Source organism: Ochotona curzoniae, unplaced genomic scaffold, assembly GCF_017591425.1.
Source record: "Ochotona curzoniae isolate NIBS_2020 unplaced genomic scaffold, NIBS_Ocur_1.0 scaffold_3208, whole genome shotgun sequence".
NCBI classification, from domain to species: domain Eukaryota; kingdom Metazoa; phylum Chordata; class Mammalia; order Lagomorpha; family Ochotonidae; genus Ochotona; species Ochotona curzoniae.
In genome coordinates this window covers 37,049,623-37,071,293 of record NW_024467106.1, presented here as the reverse complement: position 1 = coordinate 37,071,293, position 21,671 = coordinate 37,049,623, and the positions used below count along the sequence as shown (strand labels likewise).

The window sequence follows — 21,671 nt, the reverse complement described above, 5'->3', positions numbered from 1 at the left end:
TTAATTAAAATAAGTTAAAATAAAAATAAATTAATTAAAAATAAGTAAGTCTTAAAAAAAAAAAAGATACCAATTGGGACAAGATTGTTCCACATCAGAGTACCTAGGTTCCAGTACTCTCTCTACCCCTAGCTTCCTATTAATGTATACTCTGGGAGACAGCAAGTGATGGCCAAGGTGCTCGGGTCCCAGCCAAGCATATGAAATGCTCAGATGCAGTTACTGAGTTGGCCTGACCCAGCCTTGGACAACATGGACATCTGAGGTGAAAATTGGCACATGGGAACTTGCTCCTTTTCTCTCTCTGCCTTTCAAATAAATTATGAGAAGTTCATGAACTCAAAGTCTAAAAACTGTGAGAAGAAAATAGTCTTTTTTTTTTTTTGAAAGATTTATTTTTATTGCAAAGTCAGATATAGAGAGAGACAGGAAGATCTTCCGTCCAATGATTCACTCCCCAAGTGACCACAACGGCCGGTGCTGCACCGATCTGAAGCCAGGAGCTTCTTTCAGGTCTCCCACTTGGTGCAGGGTCCCAAGACTTTGGGCCATCCTTGACTGCTTTCCCAGGCCACAAGCAGGGAGCTGGATGGGAAGTGGAGCTGCTGGGATTAGAACCAGCACCCATCTGGGATCCCGGGGCGTGCAAGGCAAGGACTTTAGCTGCTAGGCCACTGCGCCAGGTCCAAGAACATAGCTAGTCTTAACAGCTATTTATGTCAGGAAAATTCTCAAAAATTAGAATCTGGCAATGAGAATAACACTGAAATCCGTAGGAAAGCATTTTGTTTGTTTAATTGCTCAATATTCCAACGAGACTTTTTTTTTAACCCCTAATAAATTGAAATATTTACCAGGTTCATTCAGATGATCCCTTCCAGGAAGCTGCTCCGCATTGATGTCCCCTAAATCTCCAGTTTTGGAATCAATTGTTGCTTGAGAGAGCTCTTTTTCAAAAGCTCTGATTTCCTCGGCACTTGCTGCCCGATCTTCGGATTCTGTAAACACTCTAATAATACCATCACTATAAGGAAAAACAAAGTGATTGTTAAAAGTCAGTGTGATATTGCTTTAACATTGTCGCACCCAAATGATCCAAGGCAAAAATAATCTCTATTCATGAGTGTAAGAAATGCTATTAGGGATTTATTACTGCCAGCAGGATGCTCACTTCAGCACACAATGCCCTTTAATATTTCACCTATTTAAAGAATTAACTGGCAAAGGATACAGAAATACTATGCTTAATTTTCAACTCCAAGTAAAAATATTTTCTAACACCAAGTTAAATTTATCATTATATAAATCTAAAGATATAATCCTGAAGATATGAAATTTAAATATATACATTTAAACTCAGTATTACATTGATATTATGGTGTAGTAGCCTGATTCGTTTTAGAAGAGGCTCAACATAAGCATACAGTTTATTACATAGCAAATGTTCAACAGGGAAACACACTCTTTGCTATGCCAGTAATGAACAATGCAATTTCAACCATAGGAAAACAAAATTGGAAACCCAACCTCGCATTTCAGATAGATGGCAGTCCCCAGCCAGTAGTCTCAGAGAAAAAAAATTACTTTACTTGTCTAATTTCTAAATTCTAAAGTTTGGGTAGCAAAGTTAGCTATTTTCAACTGTATTAATTCCAGTTTTATAATACTGTTTCTTATTTGACTTTACACAAACAAGCCAACTGAACATCTTCAATTGAAGTTATTTTTCCACTTGAGCTACACTTAAGGAGGTGAGGGGGAACTGATCCAACAAACCAACCCAATCAAAACAGGTAAAACCCACTAATCCTTACAGTTGCTTTTGTTGTTATTTGTTTGTTTTCCTTTGCCTTCAATTCTAGGGTAGTCCTTAATCCTTTCCTTCATCCATTTCTTCTAGCACCCCTGTTTTGCAGTGTATGTAAATAATATACACATAAATGGGCATTTAATGTTCATGTTGTATAATATAAATGTATATGCATAATCAAAGAGTTACTAATAACAGCATCCAAAGCAAATCCAAATGCTTTTCTAACTTTCCATGGCTTGACCCCTCAAGTTTATTCTCCCTTTGATGACAATTTCACTCAAAAATACAGAGAGGACAGAGACAGAGAGGAAGATCTTCTGTCCAGTGTTTCACTCCCCAAGCAGCCGCAACAGCTGGAACTGCGCCGACCCAAAGCCAGAAAACAGGAGCTGCTTAGAGGTCTCCCACACTAGTGCAGGATCCCAAAGCTTTGGGCCATCCTCTATACTGCTTTCCCAGGCCACAAGCAGGGAGCTGAATGGGAAGCAGGGCTGCCAGGATTAGAACTGGTCCCATATTCTATCCCAATGCATGCAAGGCGAGGACTTTAGGCACTAGGCTACCACATTGGGCTCTTCCTAACTAATTTTATAGTCAGTGTTTCAACTGCACAACTTGTAATGCAACCATAAGAAAAAAATCCTGGGATACCCTCTGTTTTATTGGCTGAAACAATGTACCTATCATCCACCTCCCCAGGTCACTTGAAATGTCTTACAGCTTATCTCTGTACACTCTAATGCCTGGGAAAGGTCTAGACAGTTATAGACTGCTTAGAATGTAACTACCTTGCACCAACTACAATGTCCCCATTGTCTAGCACACAGCAGCACCATATGGACTGAGCTGGAAGTCGGATTGTCTGAGCACATTCCCCATGTTTCCAGATTCTCAGAGATCTGTCTTCTCCGGTTGTCACAAAATCTAGAATTGATGAATATATGAACAATTAATTGGAGCCAATAAAATTAGTACATTTGTTCAACACTATCTTTTTAAACTTCAAAGTTTTAAAATTACGGTTTTAAATGTTATTTTATGTGATATGACATAATGTACAACTTCAAAATCACATTTAAATTCATCTCATCTTACATCTCATAACTTTAATCTATAAATTGCAATATTTGTCCACAGATGCCCAAGGCCTCTTAAAAAAATAACCTTCTAGTTTGTTTTAAAATAAACAAGACAATACAGTTTTTTTAATTAGGAAAAAGATACTGAACAACTGTACTAGATTATTCGAGTCACAGATAGCACACTGACAGATGTAATCAGGCTTCCCTCATCTCAGTATAATGCTCAATATAAAATTCTAAAAACATCTGCCCAAGAATATCTTACCTCTGCAATTTGGAAAGACAGATATGCTATAAATATAATTTGTATGTCCATAATATACTTCTAGACACTCGCCAGTGATTTGCCACCTTCTAATACTAGCATCATTTGCACAGGAAAGAAACTCCGTTTCACTCAAAATTGCCAAACCTCTTACACAGTCTTCATGTCCTGTATTACAGAAAGAACAAAATCAAACAATAAAATTGATCATGTCTTTGAAGGCTCTGATTTTTTTAAAGATTTATTTATTTTTATTGGGAAGGCAGATTTACTGAGAAGGAGAGACAGTGAGAACGTTCTTTCATTGGCTGGTTCACTCCCCAGCTAGCCACAACTACTGGAACTGAGCTGATCCAAAATCAGAAGCTTTTTCCAGTTCTCCTATGCGGGTGCAGGATCCCATGGCTTTGGGCCATCATCAACTGCTTCCCAGGCCACAGGCAGGGAGCTGCATGGAGAAAGGAGCAGCCAGGGCACAAACTGAAATCCATATGTGATCCTAGTTCTTCCAAGGCAAGGATTTAGCCATTGCGCCATTGTGCCAGCTCTGGACATGCCTCAGAATATTTTATTCTTCTTTTAATAAAAAGTCAGAAAACCCAAATTTATACTTTAATTTTGCCATTCCTTATCACTAGTCCTAGGAAGTGATTTTATAAGCATCCCACCCTCTCAAAAACAATCTCCATGGGCCCGGCGCAATGGCCTAGCAACTAAAGTCCTTGCCTTGATCGCCTCGGGATCCCATATGTATGCTGGTTCTTATCCTGGCAGCTCCACTTTCCATCCAGCTCCCTGCTTGTGGCCTGGGAAAGCAGTCAAGGATGTCCCAAAGTCTTGGGACCCTGCACCAAGTAGGAGACCAGGAGGAGGATCTGGGCTCCTGGCTTCGGATTGGTGCAGCAACGGCCATTGCGCTCACTTGGGGAGTGAATCATTGGATGAAAGATCTTCCTCTCTGCCTCTCCTTCTCTCTGTGTGTCTGACTTTCCAATTAAAAAAAAAAATAAATCTTAAAAAAAAATCTCCAAAAACAATGTTTCAGGAGTCAGCATCATGACATACAAGTTTCCTGCAATACTAGCTTTCCATATGGCTGCTAGTTCAAGTCCTAGCTGACCCACATCTGATCCAGCCCTATGCTAATGCACCTGGAATAGCAGAATATGGCATAACTGTTTTTTGGGCCCCAGAAAAGACATGGGATACCCAAAGGAAGCTCCTGGCATTCTGTCCTCAGATTCGTCCACCTCCTACCTGGTTTTTTTGTGTGTGTTTGTTTTTAAGATTTATTTATTTTCATTGGGGATGCAGACTTAGAGAAGAGATACAAAGACAAAAACTTTCCCTCTGCTGATTCACTCCTCAAGCAGCCACAATGGCCAGAGCTGCGCCAATCCAAAGCCAGGAGCTAGGAGCTTCTTCCAAGTCTCCGATGTGGGTGCAGGGTCCCAAAGCTTTGGGCCATCCTCTACTGCTTTTCCAGACCACAACAGGGAGGCACATGAACCAGGACCCATATGGGATCCTGGCACATGCAAAGAAAGGATTTAGCCATTAGGCTTTGGTGCTATACCCCATCTCCTACTGTTGAAGCCATTGGAAAGAGAACCAGAGGGTTGATGATCAGTCTCACATTCTGTAATTCTGCCTTTCAAATAAGTAAAGTAAATATTGAAACAAAATATAAAAAGCGTTTTGATACCAACAAATAACCTTCACTTTTACTCAAATAACATTTCAATTTTTATTTCCAACAGCAAAACACTTCTTAATATTCACAATGTTCAATCATAACCGATATACATAACAAAGAGTAGATATCTGATAAATTTAAAGAAAAGACAGTTGTTAAAGCTTGGACTGCTATAAAATAAGATGAGAAATCAAAATTCGCAGGCTTAGTATTTGTTGATTTAGGTCAGCTAACAAAGACTAATGCTGGCTTAATAAATACATTGTAGGAACTGATAACAAAAAAAAAACAAGTATAACACTTAGTTATAACTTATTATCCATTTTCCATTTACAGCTAATTTTATCTTTATAAAGGGACTAAAAGTCCTGATAGTCTTGAAGGAGTATGCAGAACAGTGATGAATTTCTAAAGAGAAACCTTCAAGAGGAGGAAAAAAATGCAATTTAAAGAACTCATTTTAAAAATACAAGTGCCCCATAAGTAAATTAGTGCTATTAATATAAAACAAGAGACACTTTAGATATTACTTATAGTCTACCCACCAGATCCACAAATTTGTTATCATCATACAATATATTTCAATATGAACCAAGACACTATGATGTGTTCCACTATATGTGAAAATAATACTGTTAGCCCATGATCAGTATGGCTAATGCTTAAAATTTCAGGCAGAATGTGTTAATGAGACAAAATATGTAACACAAATTTATAAATTTCATATATATATAATATGCAGAATCACATAAACAATATAGTTTATTAGACAGATATTCATTAGTCTACACCTGGTTGTCCTATGTATTTTCATGACAACATTTATTTTAAAAGTTTGATTCAATTGAAAGCCAAAGTTAGAAGGAGAAAGAGGGAAACAGAGAATTCTTCCACTCCTGCATCGGTTCACTCCACAATGCCCAGGGTTGGGCCAGAAGGCAGCCAGGAGCCATTTCTAGGACTCTCATATGGGTTATGTAGATTTGGGACTCTGCTCCCTTCCCAAATTTACCAGCCAGGAGCTGGATCAGAACAGAAACAGCTGGAACACAAACAGCACACACCTATGGAATACGGGTATCATGGGCAGTATCCAACTATCCCACAACATTGGCACCTGCGAAATAAACTTAAGAGGCCGGCACCATGGCATGGTAAGCTAAACTTCCACTTACAGTGCTGGCATCCCATATGGGTGCTGATTTGTGTCCTCAGTGCTCCACTTCCAATCAAGATCTTATGGCTTAGTAAAAAGCAGAGAATGGCTCAAGTTCTTCGGCCCTTGTATCCATATGAGAGACCTGGAAGAAACTCCTATCTCCTGTCTTTGCATCAGCTCTGCTCCAGCCATTTGGTCATCTGAGGAGTGAACCAGCGGATGGAAGACAGATCAATCAATTGATCCATCAGTTTGTCTTATCTCTCTCTGTATGTATCTCCTTCTCTACTTTTCAAATAAAAAATAACTTAAAAATTTTAATATTAAGTATCAGAAGCATTACATTCACCCAAGTCAAGTGACTCTAATAAAATGTTTTAGGGGCCCGGCGCGGTGGCGCAAGTGGTTGAGTCCTCGCCTTGCACGCCCGGGATCCCATATGGGCACCGGTTCTAATCCCGGCAGCCCCGCTTCCCTTCCAGCTCCCTGCCTGTGGCCTGGGAAAGCAGTCGAGGACGGCCCAAGGCTTTGGGACCCTGCACCCGCGTGGGAGACCCGGAAGAGGCTCCTGGCTTCGGGTCGGCATAGTATCGGCCCGTTGCGCTCACTTGGGGAGTGAATCATCGGATGGAGGATCTTCCTCTCTGTCTCTCCTCTCTGTATATCTGCCTTTCCAATGAAAATATAATAAAAATGAATCTTTAAAAAAAAAAAAATGTTTTAGAAATACTATTTTCAAGCATCTAAAATTTGAATTAAAAAACCCAACAGGGCAAATAATAATATTCCAAAAGTTACTTGTCCTGATCTTACCTGCGTAAGTCCTCTCACATCTTCCAGCCTTCCACAATTTAATGGTTTTGTCTGCTGAGCCAGTCAACATCAAACCCTGTTCAGGTAGGATCTTTACTGCCCATACTGCAGCTGTATGACCCTATGAATAAAAATGGGTATCAATTTCACTAGCCACACAATTATATTTAATTTTCATCTAGAATATTCACAGAGAAACACTGTACCTGTAAGGTCATCATGCATTTGTCATTCAGCCAGACTTTAGCAGTGGTGTCCCATGAGCCACTAAGTAATGTTCCAAATTTTCCAGATGAAAGACTACAGACTAGGAGGAGAAAGTCTTGTTAACATATTCAGTCAGAAAAAATGCTCAGCCCTGCAATGAGTTATTACAATACTGCCTGTTAAAAGCTCTTTGGAAGTAACAGTACCCCAACCAATCAAGGCTTAAATCAATGGACACATAGAAGAGTGTGGTGATCAAAATCAAACTGATGTCAGACTGGACGGTGGAAGGCCCTGCCGTGCTAAGGACAAGCTAAATGACCACTAGGATAACACGTAGCATCAGATTCCTGGTCTGAGAAATGAGGAGGAAGGAGCATTAAGCAGGAATGCACAGCTCTTTGCAGATCTAAGAAAATATTTTTAAATACTACTTATACAGAAAATCATGGCCACTTTCATTAAAATGACTCACACACACAAAAACAAGCCTGCAGTCAAGATCAAAGTTCAATTCTAACAGAATGGCTAATTAAATATCTTAGTACTTTGATGTGAAATTACATATTACCAACACTACAGATATGAAAAAAATGAACTAATGAAAGGAAGAATGCACCGCAGTGTCAAAGCAGAAGCACCAAACATGGATTGGGAAATTCTTTCCTGAGACCAGAGAGGCAAAAACCTTCCCACTCTCAGAAGCAGAGTCCTTGAAACAGCCACTCCACTGGACTTGAGAACGGCTGGGTGAGTGACTGCTGTCTTGGTGCTGTCCTCTTTTTCAAGTGGGAGTGTTTGCTCTGATTATGCTTTCCTTTCCAGCTTCCATATACTGGGGACTGCAGAGAGCCAAGGCTAGCACATTGCCCTGGTGTTCTGGTGGACCAGGTTTAGGGAACTTTAAGTGGGCCTGGAACTTGGGTGTGCAGAATGGTAAGGTCCCAGGCCAACACATATGCCACGAGCAGGGGACCCTAGTGTGCAGGCAAAGCTTCAGGCTAGCATACCACCCCACTGGAACACTGGGCTAGCAAACCCGTGAGCTCCAAGGCACAGGGACTGTGGATTGATCAGGGAAGCGGAAAAGGAGATGTGAGAGAGTATGATGCACGTGAAGAATCACTTCTGAAGAACTTCTATCGACAAGGCCACTGTCCTTGCAGGTAAGCAAGGGGGCTGAAACCAAGTGGGGTTTGGAAGGGGGAAGCTAGAGTAGCTTTCAGGGTCAGACCAATGCACCAGCCCACGTGAGAGACCTGAACTGGACTATGAATCACCACTGACCACCACTCACCAACAAACACAAAAGCTAGGGCTGGGGGCCTACGTGGTGGGTGGGGCTAGACCACAGTACTTACCAGTGAGACTCAAAACGGGGACAAGTAGTTTTAGGCTGGTCATGACACTAACCAACATGTGAGACAACCTGGTCTGGGGGCAGATTCCCTGGGGGATATTTGAGCCAACCCCTGTAGAACTGCAATTTCTGCTGGCTAATTTATGAGATGAGTTTAGTGATAGGTTGAGCTTGGCATGATTATGGAATCGTCCAACACTCATGGGTGCTGGGGATGAGAACAGGCCAAGCAGGTCCAGGCTACAGCACCCACAGGCGTACCCAATAGGGCGTGGGACACACAGGGCCACAACATCCACCAGCTCAAAGGTCAGGATGGAGAGGGCAGACTATGTCGGGTAAGGCTATAACATTTGCCAGCACATGTGAGACAGGGGTCTGGGAGTGAGCCTAGTGGGGGAAACTCCCCCGCTGGGCCATAGTACCCACTGGTGAACATGTGATTCAGGCCTGGGTGTTGCTCAGGGCTGGCAAGGTAGCTCCGCCCATCAGTAAGTGTGTGGGTTGGCCTAGAGGGGGCTGGACCTGACAGGGCAGGGCCAAATCTTGGCTCATTGGCATGTGCATGAGCTATAATAGAGTGTGGGTTATGCCAGGCTAGGCTACCAGTTTGCATGACCAAGGATGGGAGCAAGCTGGGCAGGGCTAGGTTGCAGCACCCCCCGCCCCCCGCCAATAAAAGTTGGGATTGGGGCAGGCCAGGCTGCAGAATCTGATGGCAAAGTCCAGGACAGGGGATTGGTTATGTCATGCTGGGTCAGAGCAACTACTGGCACATGTGCAAAGATCTATAGTTGGGAGCAGGCCTGGTTGGGGAGCTAAGGGGATACCCTGGCTGGGTTGTGGTTCACACTAGTGAGTGAGAGCTAGAATGGGGGTGGTGATCTAGGCTGGACATGACTGCAGTGTCTCTCAACATGGATGTGATGGATCTGGAGTGTGCCAGACTGGGGTAGACTCCAGCATCCACTGGTGCTCATGAGAGCCAGGGTGGATATAGAAGGGCTGGGCTAGGTCTTGGCACCCACTGAACCAATCAAGAGCTGTGTCAGGGCATGGAACAGGTGTGGCTGGGCTGTAGCACCTAACAGCAAGAACCAGAATGGGTGTGGGCCAGATGGGCAAGGCCATTGTTGCTCCCAGGATAGGAAGTAGACTAAGTCAGTCTGGGCTGAGGACCCACCACTGTGCATGACATCTGCCACTGATAGAAGAGCCTGGAGAAATCCTTGTCAGGACACAGTCCCTGCAGATGAGCACAAGAACCAACACTGGCAGTTGCCCAAACCAGACCAACTTATAGTACCCAGAGGCATACGTGTGGATCAGGTCTGAGGGAAGGCCAGACTGGACCAGTTCATAACACCCAATGGCAGATCTGAGAACCAGGACCAAGTGCAGGACAGGCCGGGTCGCGTTGCAACACCAGCCAGTTCACCACAGGGCTGGGACTAGGGGCTGTATAGGCTGGCTGGGCTAGGCCACAGCACCCACCAGCATGAGCTGGAACTGGGGACAGACTAGCGAGTCCAGGCTGTAGCACCCACCTGTGAATGCTGAGATGAAATGAGATATACCAGACTGCTGCAGCATCCACCAGCACACGTGAAACCAGGGGTGGCGCGGTTGCAGCGTGGGTCTGGCATTAGTCTTGCTGGGGGTCTGTCAGGGGCTCGCCTGCTGGGCCACTGTTCCCACTGGTGAGCGTGAGAACTGGATCTGAGGGCAGAACAGGTTGGGAAGAGCTCCCACATCTGTTGGCTGGCATGTCAACTGGTTTAGGGGAACAGCCATGCTGGGTAAGTGACAACATCCCCTGGCACAAGCATGAGCCATGCTTATGGCACAAGCATAAGTGTGGCGTGGTTGGGATCTGCCACAGCATCAGCTGGCAAATGCTGGGACTTGGGGCAAGCCATGTTAATCCAGACTGCAAAGCCACCTGAAGAGTGCCTGGAAAGGACAAGACCCGGGATTGGGAGTGGGCCTAATAGGAAAATGGTGGCACCTCTTTGATGGGCTGCAACTGTCACTGGTGAGCACAAAAACCAGGGCTGGGGACGGGCCTGGCTAGGCAGTCAACGGCATCCACTTGCATGAGTGCGGGCTGGATAACGGGGTCAGTGGGGTTGAGCTAAGCTTCAATATCCATTGATGTATATGAAAGCTGAATGGCATATGGAATAAACTGCGCCAGTCTGCTGTACCTTCTGGCAAGCACAGGAACCAGGGCCCAGAGCAGATGCAATGAGGGTTATTGGGGGTCACTCCAACTAGGTTGCAGTTCCCACTGGTGTACACAAGGGCCGATTATGGGCAGGGTTGTGCTAGGCCATAGCGTCCATTAGTTCACGTAAGAGACAGGGCTGGAGATAGAACTGACCCAGTAATCGCAACTACCAGTGTGTGTGTAGGCAGATACGTTAGAACTGGGCCTCCTCGATGGCTAAGATGGGGCAGTGGAGAGCATGTCCAGACACATGCGGACTTCACGGCAGTCCACTGAAGCCTGCAGAGAATATCGGGCACCATAGCAGATGAAGCTAGCAGAAAAAAATTGGTGAACTTCTCCAGCAAATCTTGACAGCAAATATCTGGGCCAATGGAGACTCTACGGTAGACTGTCAGCCAGTGGACCCTGGAAGAATTTCCTCATCCGTGGATCAGCGAGATTGAGAGCATTTTAAAAGTACTGAAACCACTTAAGGAGAACCCATGGAGCATGCTCCACATTAGGGACCTTGGGATGCAATCGGGTGGCCATTCCCTATCCCCCGGTACTGAGGCTGGGAGGCTGGGAGCCACTTCTCTAATCTCCTCCAATCTCCTCCTTCCCACCCCCATAGAAAAAGAAACAAAATTGGAAACATTTGCCTAATCTACTTTCCCCTAATCCTCAAACATTCCCACGCTAATCAATTATGTAAACATCACCAAAAATAAAACTAAAGGGCCTGGTGCAGTAGCCTAGTAGCTAAGTACTAGTCTTGATTTTGTTGGGATCCCATATGGGCACTGTTCATGTCCCAGCAGCCCTGCTTCCTGTCCAGCTCCCTGCTTGTAGCCTCAGGAAGCAGTAGAGGACACCCAAAGCTTTAAGACCCTGCACCACGTGGGAGACCTGGAAGAAGCTCCTGGTTTTGGCTCAGTTCCAGCTGTTGCAGCCACTTGGGAAGTGAACCAGTGGAAAGAAGATCTTCCCGTGGGTCTTAGATTTGCTATATGAAAACAGACATAACAGAAGATAAGAAATATAATGAATTTTCCTGAGTAAATGGAGTTCTTGCACAAAGCAGCTGAAAACTAGAACCACAAAGTACATTAAATTATGCATTCTCCTCCTCCCATAACAGAACAATCTACTTTTTGTCTACGTAAATATGTCAGCCTTCATCAACAACAGAAATTTTACCGTAGACTTTACAGAACTAAGATGGTCCCAAAAGGCTTCTATTGTAGCCACACCTAAGATAGATATGCAAATTTTGTTTTCAAAGAGACAAAACTCCAAACAGAAAAACATCAAAGAGTTATACTCACCGTTATTCTTGTGACCTTTCAGAATATAAAGTGGCAGTGGGCTGTCCAGTGAGAAGATGCATATATTGTGGTCATTTCCTCCAGTGGCAATTAGTCCATGAGGGTATGTGTCACTTGAGGGTATGATGCATACGCAAGATACAAAGTTGGAGTGGCCACTCATACAGTGCATTTCTGTGAAGCCCCTGTTAGGACTGCAAAGATAAAATAATTAAAATAGGAGTTAACATGCTGTCAGTGACACCAGGACCCCACAGAGGCACCAGCTGGAGCCCTGGCTGATCTTCTTTTAATCCAGCTCCATGCTAAAATACCTGGAGAGCAGTGAAAGATGGCCAAGTCTTTGGCCCCTGCAACAAGGTGGGAAACCCAGAAGAAGCACCTGGCTCCCAGCTTCAGGCAGGCCCAGCTCTGACCCTGAGCCACGGTGGCCAACTGCAGGGTGAACCAGTGGATGGAGAGTCTCTCTGTTTCTTCCCATGTCTCTGTAATTCTGACTTTAAGTAAACAAAAATAAATCTTAAAAGAAAAATACCCACTTTCATAAATCAATTGTTTTAAATTTACAAAGGATTACATCAATTTAGGAAAAGTCTGATTACTAGCTTTTTGATAAGATGTTAATTAACAAAAAGCATTGAGAAGGAGGGAAATGCGGGGAAACAAATATTATGAATAGCTTTTTTCCATTCTCCACCTTCATCTCTATGCGTCAGTGACTGTTAACCCTAGAAATCCTGGCTGAAGGGGCTGTCACGACACCACGGGTTAAGCTGCTGCTTGCAACATCATTGTCCCATGTGGACACAGGTTTGAGTCTTGCCTGCTCGACCTCCAGTCCACCTCCCTGCTAATGGGCCTGGGAAAGCAGTGTTAAATGAACCCTTGCGGGTTTACTCCTCAAGGACACATGGGAGACTTAGATGGAGAAATCCCTGCTGAAGTCAAACATACACACAATTAAGGCAACTAAATTAGAGGAAGAGAAAGTTTTGGCGTAGCAGATAGAAATGCTGTCATCTCACATAGAAGTGCCGAGATTTCCTATCTGGCTCTACTGCCAAGTCCACTTTCCTGCTAGTCAGATCCTAGAATGCAGAGGATAATGGATCAAGTGGTTGGGTCCCTGCCACTCTCGTGGGAGATGTGGATTGAGTTTCTGGCTCTGAGCTTTGGTCCAGCCCAGGACTAACTAATGAGGACATTTTGAAAGTGAATTACTGCATGGGAGTTCATTCTCTCTCTCTGCTTTTCTAACAATAGTAACCGTAAAATCCATTAGCAATAAGCATTAGACGTAGAGAGGACATTTGTACACTATGAATCATTAACTTAGAACCCATTAGTATAATGTAACCTACCTGCTAGAATATTCATCATTGTCAATATGCAAAGGCGAAATTAATAGGGAAGGGGGACAGGAAATCTTAGAGCCAATGGGAACTGTTTCATAAAACAAAACAAAAAATAATTTTAAAAAAGGAACGAATATAAGGATATATAAATGGTTGCTCTAAACAACAACAACAAAAAGCTACTTTGGAAACAGTACAATGAAAATGGCCTCGGGACTGGAATGATGATCAATCTGGTGTGAGTATCAATTACTTAGCATTATGCCTTATAAGAGGCCAAAAGAACAGATAATAATAGATTACATGGAAAGTAATGTTAGTTGCTAAGGGGGATAGAAAGAGTTGTGGCCATAACACAAGTTAAATCAAGGAGTTTGCAGTATGGGTGAAGATGCCAAGACAAAAGCATGTGAAGAGGTAAGAGTCCCCAGGCAAGGACCGAACACACTCGTCTACTTTTACTCTCTTCCCAAGTCCCATTGAGACTATGTATATGTGGAAATGTGGAAATCCACAAGGGCAAGGCACATGGAAAAAAAGAAGAAGAAACAACTTTGAATAGTGAAAGCTGACAAATAGTAAAGGCCTTAGGAGAGCTACGGGAAAATCAACGTAGGCAGAAGGGAGAAATTATGAAGCACCAATAATCTGACGCCATACCTGCCCAACAAGTGCCCTGGTAGTATTTGTCTGATGGAACTATTTTGGAACTCTGGAGTCAGCTGAAAGCTTAGAATGTCCAGGAAGAAAGGATGATCTATAAATGTGAGGTAACTTGGATCAATTTCAGCTCTCAGCACTGTACCTCATTCCTTAGCTCCGTTGCAGGTGGACTTGTGCTCATGTTACTAGAGCAGCTTGTATTCAGGGCAGCAGCTGGGATGGGCAATAAGGATCTAATCTATTCTCTGACAACTTATTGCTACTCCGACCTTGAAGCTGCAAAAAGAAGCAGACAGTACTGTTGCTGCACCTTCTCATTTCTACCCTCCCCTACCGCTCCAACTGAAGTGACTACCAAGGCTTTAAAGTTTCATTTATCATCACTTTTTATTTGAAAGGTTGAAAGACAGAGATGGAGATTCCTTCTCTGCTGGTTTGCCTCCCAAAGGCCAGTGGCAGCCAGGGCTGGAACAGGTTGAAGCCAGGAGCCCAACTAGGTCTCCCTTGTGGGTGGCAGAGACTTAAGTGCCTGAGCGATCACCTGCTGCCTCCCAGGGGGTGCGTTAACAGGAAGCTGGAGTTGAAGCACAGCCAGGCACTCCAATAAGGGGTGTAGGTGCTCCAAACAGCATTTTAGCGCCTATGCCAGACTCCTCCCCAACTTTCATGGTTTTAGAGGTCTGACACCCAGTTGCCTTAAACTCTTCATGTTTTTGCTTTTGGGGGGGAACGGGAGGAGGGGGAAATGCCAGATATAAAGACTAGAACATTTAAAAAGAACTGCATATGCAAAAAAAATCAAAAAACAAGCATGTACGCTCAAGAAAGAGTTCTGGCTCAGCAAAGACCTGACAGGGTGATCTCTGGCACATTCATTCTACAGTAACAAACAAACAAAAAAAAACATAACCAACAAAAACCACCACTAGAAAATGGAGTAATCTAATTTCTAGCATGTTAGACTCAATATCTAATTTTCAACAATACCAAATACAAAAACTACAAAAACTAAACAGGAGAGCACAGCCTGTTTAAAAAAAAAAAACATGAAAAATACCTAATGGCAGATATGCTAGACAAAGTCTTTAATACAACTGTTTTAAAGATGCTGAAACAACCAAACATAATGAAGAAGAAAGTATAGGGGGAAAAAAGTCTAAACAAAATTAAAATGCTAGTGTGCAGATCAAATGCCTAAAAAACAAAACAAAACAACAACAAAAAAAACCCTTAGAATTGAAAAACTTAATAGTTGACATCAAAAGTTTACTAGGTGTATTCAAAGGCAGATCTGAGTAGGCAGAAAAAAATTAGTGAATTTGAAGATAGGACACTGTAAATTATCAACTCAGCAACAGCAAGAAAAATGATAAACACTGAAAACAGCCTAATGGTCTTGACTAACACATGAACCAAGTTAACAAACTGACAATTCCATAAGAGAGGAGGAAAACAGAACAGTTGAGAACATAATGGCAGAAGACACCATGAATTTGATGAAGCTTAATTAATTCCAATTAAAATAAACTCAGAGAGTCATAATGAGGAACATTAAAATCAAACTTAAGAAAAGCAGAAGGAAACAGAGTATCTTGAAAGCCTTAATAAATAGTCAATTCATCAGACAAGGGCTCCTCAATAAGCACATTTCTTGCTCAACATTTTGGGAGCCTGAATTGAATACACAGAGCAGCAGTTAAGTCAGATCCCAAACTCATATCAGAGTACGTGATTAGAGTTCCAACTACTCCGCTTCTGACCCAGTTTCCTGCTAATGTAGAGCCTGCAAAGGAGAAGACAAAAGTATTTGGGTCCTTTGCACACATGTGTGAAACACAGGTGGAATTCTAGGCTCTTGACTGGCTCCAGCCAGCCTAGGGCTGTGGCCACTTGAGCAGGTGGAAAGGGTCTGTTACTGTCATTCTCTGTCATTATGCCTTTGAAATAAATTCTTTTCATTGTGGGATAAAAAATGAAATTTTATTCAGTCTTACAAAGGAAGGAAATTTTCACATGTGCTATAATACGGACAATCTCAGTTGAGGACATCATGCTGATAATCCAGTCACAAAAGCCAAACTGTATGAACCCACTCACAGTCAAAAATCACAGGTTGCCAGAGGCTGGCAGAGCGTGTAATGTAGCGTTGCTCTTTCAATAGGTAAAGAGTCTCAGTTTCACAAATCAAAGTTATGAAAATGGATGGTGGTGACGGATGCACAGATTAATACAGATTAAATGCCACTAAATTATATACTTTAACATATATCTTTATTTTCAGCTACTTAAAAAGGCAGAGTGACAGAAACTGAGGGAGAGATCATCCATCTCTGGTCCACTTCCCAAATGTCTACAAACTAAAGCCACAAGCCTGTAACTTCATTCACGTCTCCCATGTGAGTGGCAGAGATCCAAGCACTTAAGCCATCACTGTTGCTATCCGGGATGCATTAGTAAGAAGCTCTATTTGAAGTGGTCCAGCTGGGACTTGAACTGGCACTCTAACACTTAAGGTATACACTTAACCCACTCTGCCATAATGTCTGCTCCATCAATTCTACACTTAAAAATAGTTACAATATTAAATTATATATATATGTATAGATATATATATAAAACCACATACACAAACACAAACCCGGAGAGAAAAAGAATTATCAGAAATTCTACATCTCTTGAAATAAGGTCAAAGAAGTTGGGACTAGAATGAGGAAGACCAGCACAAAGTCTTCAGAATCAGGTCAAAGCGGAATCACATAAAAATGTCTTTAAAGGGAAAATGTCTGGAGGTAGTCCACTTTAACTTCTCTTCATTTAGTGAGCTTTTAGTGCTTTTGTTTGTTTTTTCTTTTTAAGATGTATTTATTTGAAAAGCAGAGTTACAGAGAGACAGAGTTCTTCCATCCACTGGTTCACTTCCCGAATGGTTGCCAGGGCTGGAGCTGGGCCAGTCCAAAGCCAGCAGGCAGGCGCTTCTCCCAGGTCTCCCGCGTGGATGCGGCGGCACAGTCCTAGAGGAACAGTCTGCTACTCTTCCCAAGCCACCAGCGGGGAGTTGGACCGAAAGTAAAGCAGCCAGGACTTGAACTGATGCAGGCACCTGAGACACGCTGGAGCTCTAAGCAGTAGCTTTACCCACTACACCGCAGTGCATGTCCCTTTGATGTGCTTCTGAAGCCATTTTGTCCATAATAAAGACATAGGGGACAGACATTTGATCTCACAAAATGAGCGCCTGCATTTAAGTCCCAGCTTTGCTCCAGATTCCGACTTCCTGCTTATGCACAGCCTGGGAGGCAGTGGTAATGCCCAGTTAGGTCCCTGTCATCTATGCGGGAAAGACAGACTGAGTTCCTAGCTCCTGCTTTCAGCCACTGTGACCACTGCAGACATTTGGGAGCTGTGTCTGCTTGCTTCTAGCAAAAAAAAAAAAAAAAACATGCTCATAAATATATAAACCACTAAATCTACTTCTGAATCCCTTAGTACCTTCCAGCATAGGTATTTGCTGTAGTGGTCTGTGGCATTCTTATTCAGATATTCAGACCTGGTCCAGTTACTGACATATTGTTTAATATGTAAACACAAATAAGTTCTTGAATCCATGAAAAATTAAGGTATTACAGACCTCTACCATTGCCCCTCCTAAGAAAAGGTAGACAACCCTAACCAACTGCTCTCCTGCACATGGCAAAAAGTGTAAAACTTTTATCTTAGGAGAAGATGAAAGTATGAGAGGGTAGAGACAAAGGAAGTTGAGTCTTGGGGTGTGAGAAACATGTACATTCATACTGGAGCACTGGAAGCCAGGCCATCAGCTCAGTCAATGACCCAGGGGGATGATTTTCCTGAGGAGCTCACAGCCAGCAACTTGCACGCAGGAACATGGGCTAATCCTCCTCCTCCAAGTACAGCATTCCATATGGGTACAGGTTCGTATCCCATGTACTCCACTTCCCATCCAGCTCCCTGCTTGTGGCCTGGGAAAGCAGTGGAGGATGGCTCAAAGCCTTGGGACCCTGCACCTGTGTGAGAGACCCTCTGCAGACAGCAAGGGCAGAAGGACTTGACAGCTGCCTCCCAGGATCACATGGGCAGAAAGCTGGAATCAGGGCAGGACGCCGATATCCAACCCAGCTACGCAGAAATGGTGTATGAGCAAACACTAGCCTAAATAACTCCCCTAATTCCCCCCAAACCACCAGCAAACTCTTTAAAACACCCTTGCATATAATATGATTAAGTAACAGAGTTAATTCTCATATTTCATACTAGAAACTAACCATCAATGCTTACAACCTTGCTATATATATATATATACATATATATGAAAAACATACATATATATAAATGTAAACCACTAAAAGAATAGTTCTATGAAAAATTTTTGAGAACAGGAAATGAAAGCATAGTGGGAAAGGAACTGACCCACAATCCTAATGTTTATTATTTATTTATTATTATTATTACTTAAATCCTAATGCTTATATGACTGAGAGGTTACTTTGGCTTCAGAGCATAGTTCATGAAAATCAGACGCAGGGTCTTAAGTCTGGAGTTGTGCCTGGGTAGTTTTCAAATGGCCAAAGCAATCAAGGTAAAGTGCGAGGACTTTACCTGCTAGGCCACGTCACTGGGCCCCAGACCAAATTTTAAACTTTTTAAAATTCAGGCATAATCGGGGCCCGGCGGCGTGACCTAGCAGCTAAGGTCCTTGCCTTGAAAGCGCCAGGATCCCATATGGGCGCCAGTTCTAATCCTGGCAGCTCCACTTCCCAAAGTTGGTAATAGACAGGGGAAGACTGACAGAGGCCTGAAGCAGTAACACCTAGTGATTCTGAGATGTTTTGACCTGTGCAGTTGAAAATGAGAAGTCAAATAATTCTACCTCACCTATCACTCATTAGGTAGCCCTGTGCCTGGAAAAATGCAAGCTCCTAATCAGTGTTAATTGAATATGTACATGAACAATAATTAGAAAAAAAACAGTATGAGCTAAATGAAAAGTCGGTTGTCCAGCAGAGTATCATTTCAGCCCTAAGTTGCATGTAAATGCAATCCATGCAGCAACTCTTGTCAACCTAACACAATCCTACAAAACCAAGCTTAATGATGACAGGATAGTTCAACAGGCACCCTTCAGATAATCCTGCCAGCAGCGCTTACATCCTACTGGGCAGATGCTTCCACCAGACCAAAAAAATTTTTTAAAATGTATTTATTTATTGGAAAGCTATGCCGGGCCAAAGCCAGGATCCAGGAACTTCTTCCAGGTATCCCACACGGGTGCAGGGGCCCAAGGCTTTGGGCCGTGCTCGACTGCTTTCCCAGGCCACAGGCAGGAAGCTGGATGGGAAGTGGGGCTGCCGGGATTAGAACCGGGGCCCAAATGGGATCCTGACGCGTTCAAGGCGAGGACTTTAGCTGCTAGGCCACACCTCCGGGCCCCAGACCAAATTTTAAACTTTTAAAAATTCAAGTATAATCGGGGCCCGGCGGCATGGTCCTGAGAAAGCAGTCAAAGACGGCCCAAGGCTTTGGGACCCTGAACCCGTGTGGATCCTGGCTTTGGATCGGCATAGCATCGGCCGTGGCGCTCACTTGGGGAGTGAATCATTGGATGGAAGATCTTCCTCTCTGTCCCTCCTTCTCTCTGTGTATCTGACTTTCCAATAAATAAATAAATCTTAAAAAAAAATTCAAGCATAATCAATATTTGTACTCAACTACACAAAAAAGTTATATAACTAGTGTTAATAAGTGGTTTGGAATACCACAGAATCTTAGAAGAGGTCAACCCATTCAATTGTAAACAAGGGCTTGCTTTTAAAAAGCATGCAGTCTTATCTAGCACAAAGTGTTGGCTGTGATCACCGCCATCACCTCCACGAGGATCTGCCTGGACAAGCCCTGGCCCACCATCCTCCAAGTGCCCACATTTCAAGGGGTCATTCAGAGCTGCTGCTCCACTTCCCACGCTGCTCCTGTCAGCTCACAGTTCACTCCCTGCCCCCACCTTCTCAAGCGTGGAAAGCACTTAGAACTCCAAAGCCCACCTGCTCAGCCCAACTGGTGAGTGCTTCAAATGCCAAAACCACACTTCTTCAGAGAGATTTCTGTCTTTGCATCTCCCCACGATTCTTGCTTTCTTCATAGTACCCGTGCCGCCTTCCAACTCTTCTATTTGCTTATTTTCTGACCCATCTTCCCCGGCGGACTCTAAGGCAGCTCCACTAACACAGCCAATGAACAGGGGGGCCCTCTGCGGTTAGCAATGAACCACGACGGTCATCTCAACTCCGAAACCTCCAGCCCTAGGGCTGTAATAAAGCTGCTAACCTCCAAGTTTCCTTTTCCAGAACTCAAATTTCTTTTCTGGTCTTTAAATATCCTGATAAAACCAAATCAGAGTCGATGGTAAAGTTTCTGAGGACAGTGGGGGCTATCTGGTCAAGAAAACAGCACAACCCCTCAATAAGCCATTTGAGGTTTCATCCGAGCTCTCCCCAAAACCCCCGCACCGGATTCCCGCAGATCCAAAACTAAGGAATCTAAACTGCACGGCGCGGAAGGATTCAATGCCATTTCTGAGGACTGACGTGTTCTTAACCTGAACCTGAACGAAGACCACGGTACAACTTTGAGGTTTGAACGAGGGCACGCCACCTCAGCAAGGTGCACACGGAACCAGTCAACTTGTAAATCTAGAAGAAACTTGGGAGAACACTGTCCAAACATCGAAGCCCTCCCCTCTGTCCCCTCAAAACAGGGGGTTCGCCCAAGGTCACCGGGTAGGAGGAGTAAGAAAGCAGGTCTCAGCGCCCCCCACCCCGGTGTTCCTTCCACTTGAACCTCGCTCCTGTCTCACGCACAGTGCCAAAGCTCTGAGACCGGGGAGCGAGCGGGAAGCCGAGGAGGCGCCAGGAAGAGACGGGAAGCGCGGGTGACCACAGCGCAGAGACGCGCTGTCCTCTCGCCGGGGAGCTGCCAACACGGACCGGGCAGCGAGGCTCGCGGCGCTCACCTGTCTGAGGCCCACAGGCGTGTGGTGCGATCTCGGGACACAGACACAAAGGCCCCCGGCGGGTAAAGGCAGCACACCAGGCCCCGCACGTCCAGCTCGTGACCAGGGAGTGAGCAGCTCAGCTGGTACCTGGCGGCCCCGCTAGCCATGGCCAGAGTCCTTCCGGCGCCCGGACTCCGGGCACCGCGCGAGATCAGTCGGCAGGGCAGACGCGGCGTGCTCCAAGCCGCACAGACACAGGAGTGCAGGTGACGAGCGGCTCGCCGGGGACCGGAAGAGCCCTGGAGCCGGTGCGGAAGGGCGGCGGGGAAGGGGTGCGCCGAGCGGGCCGAGTGACACAGCAACCCTGATTAGCACGCCGGAATTCATCATCCGCCTCAGCCCGCCATGACGCAGAGCGTGCGCGTCGAGGCTGCCGAAGCCCGCGCGCCGCTCTGGCTCTCCTCCCATAGTGGCCCACAGGGGAAGAGATAAGGACACCCGCGGCTCTTCTCCTCCGGGTCCTTTGCAAACACAGACCCTATGCGAACTGTTTGTTGTAATTCGATTAACGGATTGGGACTACAAGTCCCACAATGCCGCGCGCCAGTGGGGCGTCCTCAGCCGGCGCGTAGGATCCAGGATAGTTCAGATCGGAGTGGGCCGAGGTTAGCACACGGGTTGGGGTTGGTTGCTGGCTTTTGATAGGGACTGC

The 21,671-nt window shown here is 44.6% G+C and overlaps 1 protein-coding gene across 2 annotated transcripts in view; it reads right to left on the bottom strand.

The window, feature by feature from the left end:
* The window catches only part of PLAA (phospholipase A2 activating protein), a 42,867-nt gene extending 21,443 nt beyond the window's left edge, over window positions 1-21,424 (bottom strand). The window contains exons 1-7 of one of the 2 annotated variants that reach the window (XM_041004526.1): window positions 20,978-21,424; window positions 11,936-12,129; window positions 7,035-7,135; window positions 6,829-6,949; window positions 3,161-3,328; window positions 2,602-2,737; window positions 855-1,024 (exon numbers count right to left, since the gene is read on the bottom strand). In XM_041004526.1, the coding sequence (XP_040860460.1) occupies window positions 855-1,024; window positions 2,602-2,737; window positions 3,161-3,328; window positions 6,829-6,949; window positions 7,035-7,135; window positions 11,936-12,129; window positions 20,978-21,126 (1,039 nt within the window). In that variant the 5' untranslated portion in view covers window positions 21,127-21,424. The remainder of the gene's footprint in view (window positions 1-854; window positions 1,025-2,601; window positions 2,738-3,160; window positions 3,329-6,828; window positions 6,950-7,034; window positions 7,136-11,935; window positions 12,130-20,977) is intronic. The other variant, XM_041004527.1, reaches the window with a different exon arrangement.
* Between the last annotated feature and the right edge of the window lie 247 nt (window positions 21,425-21,671).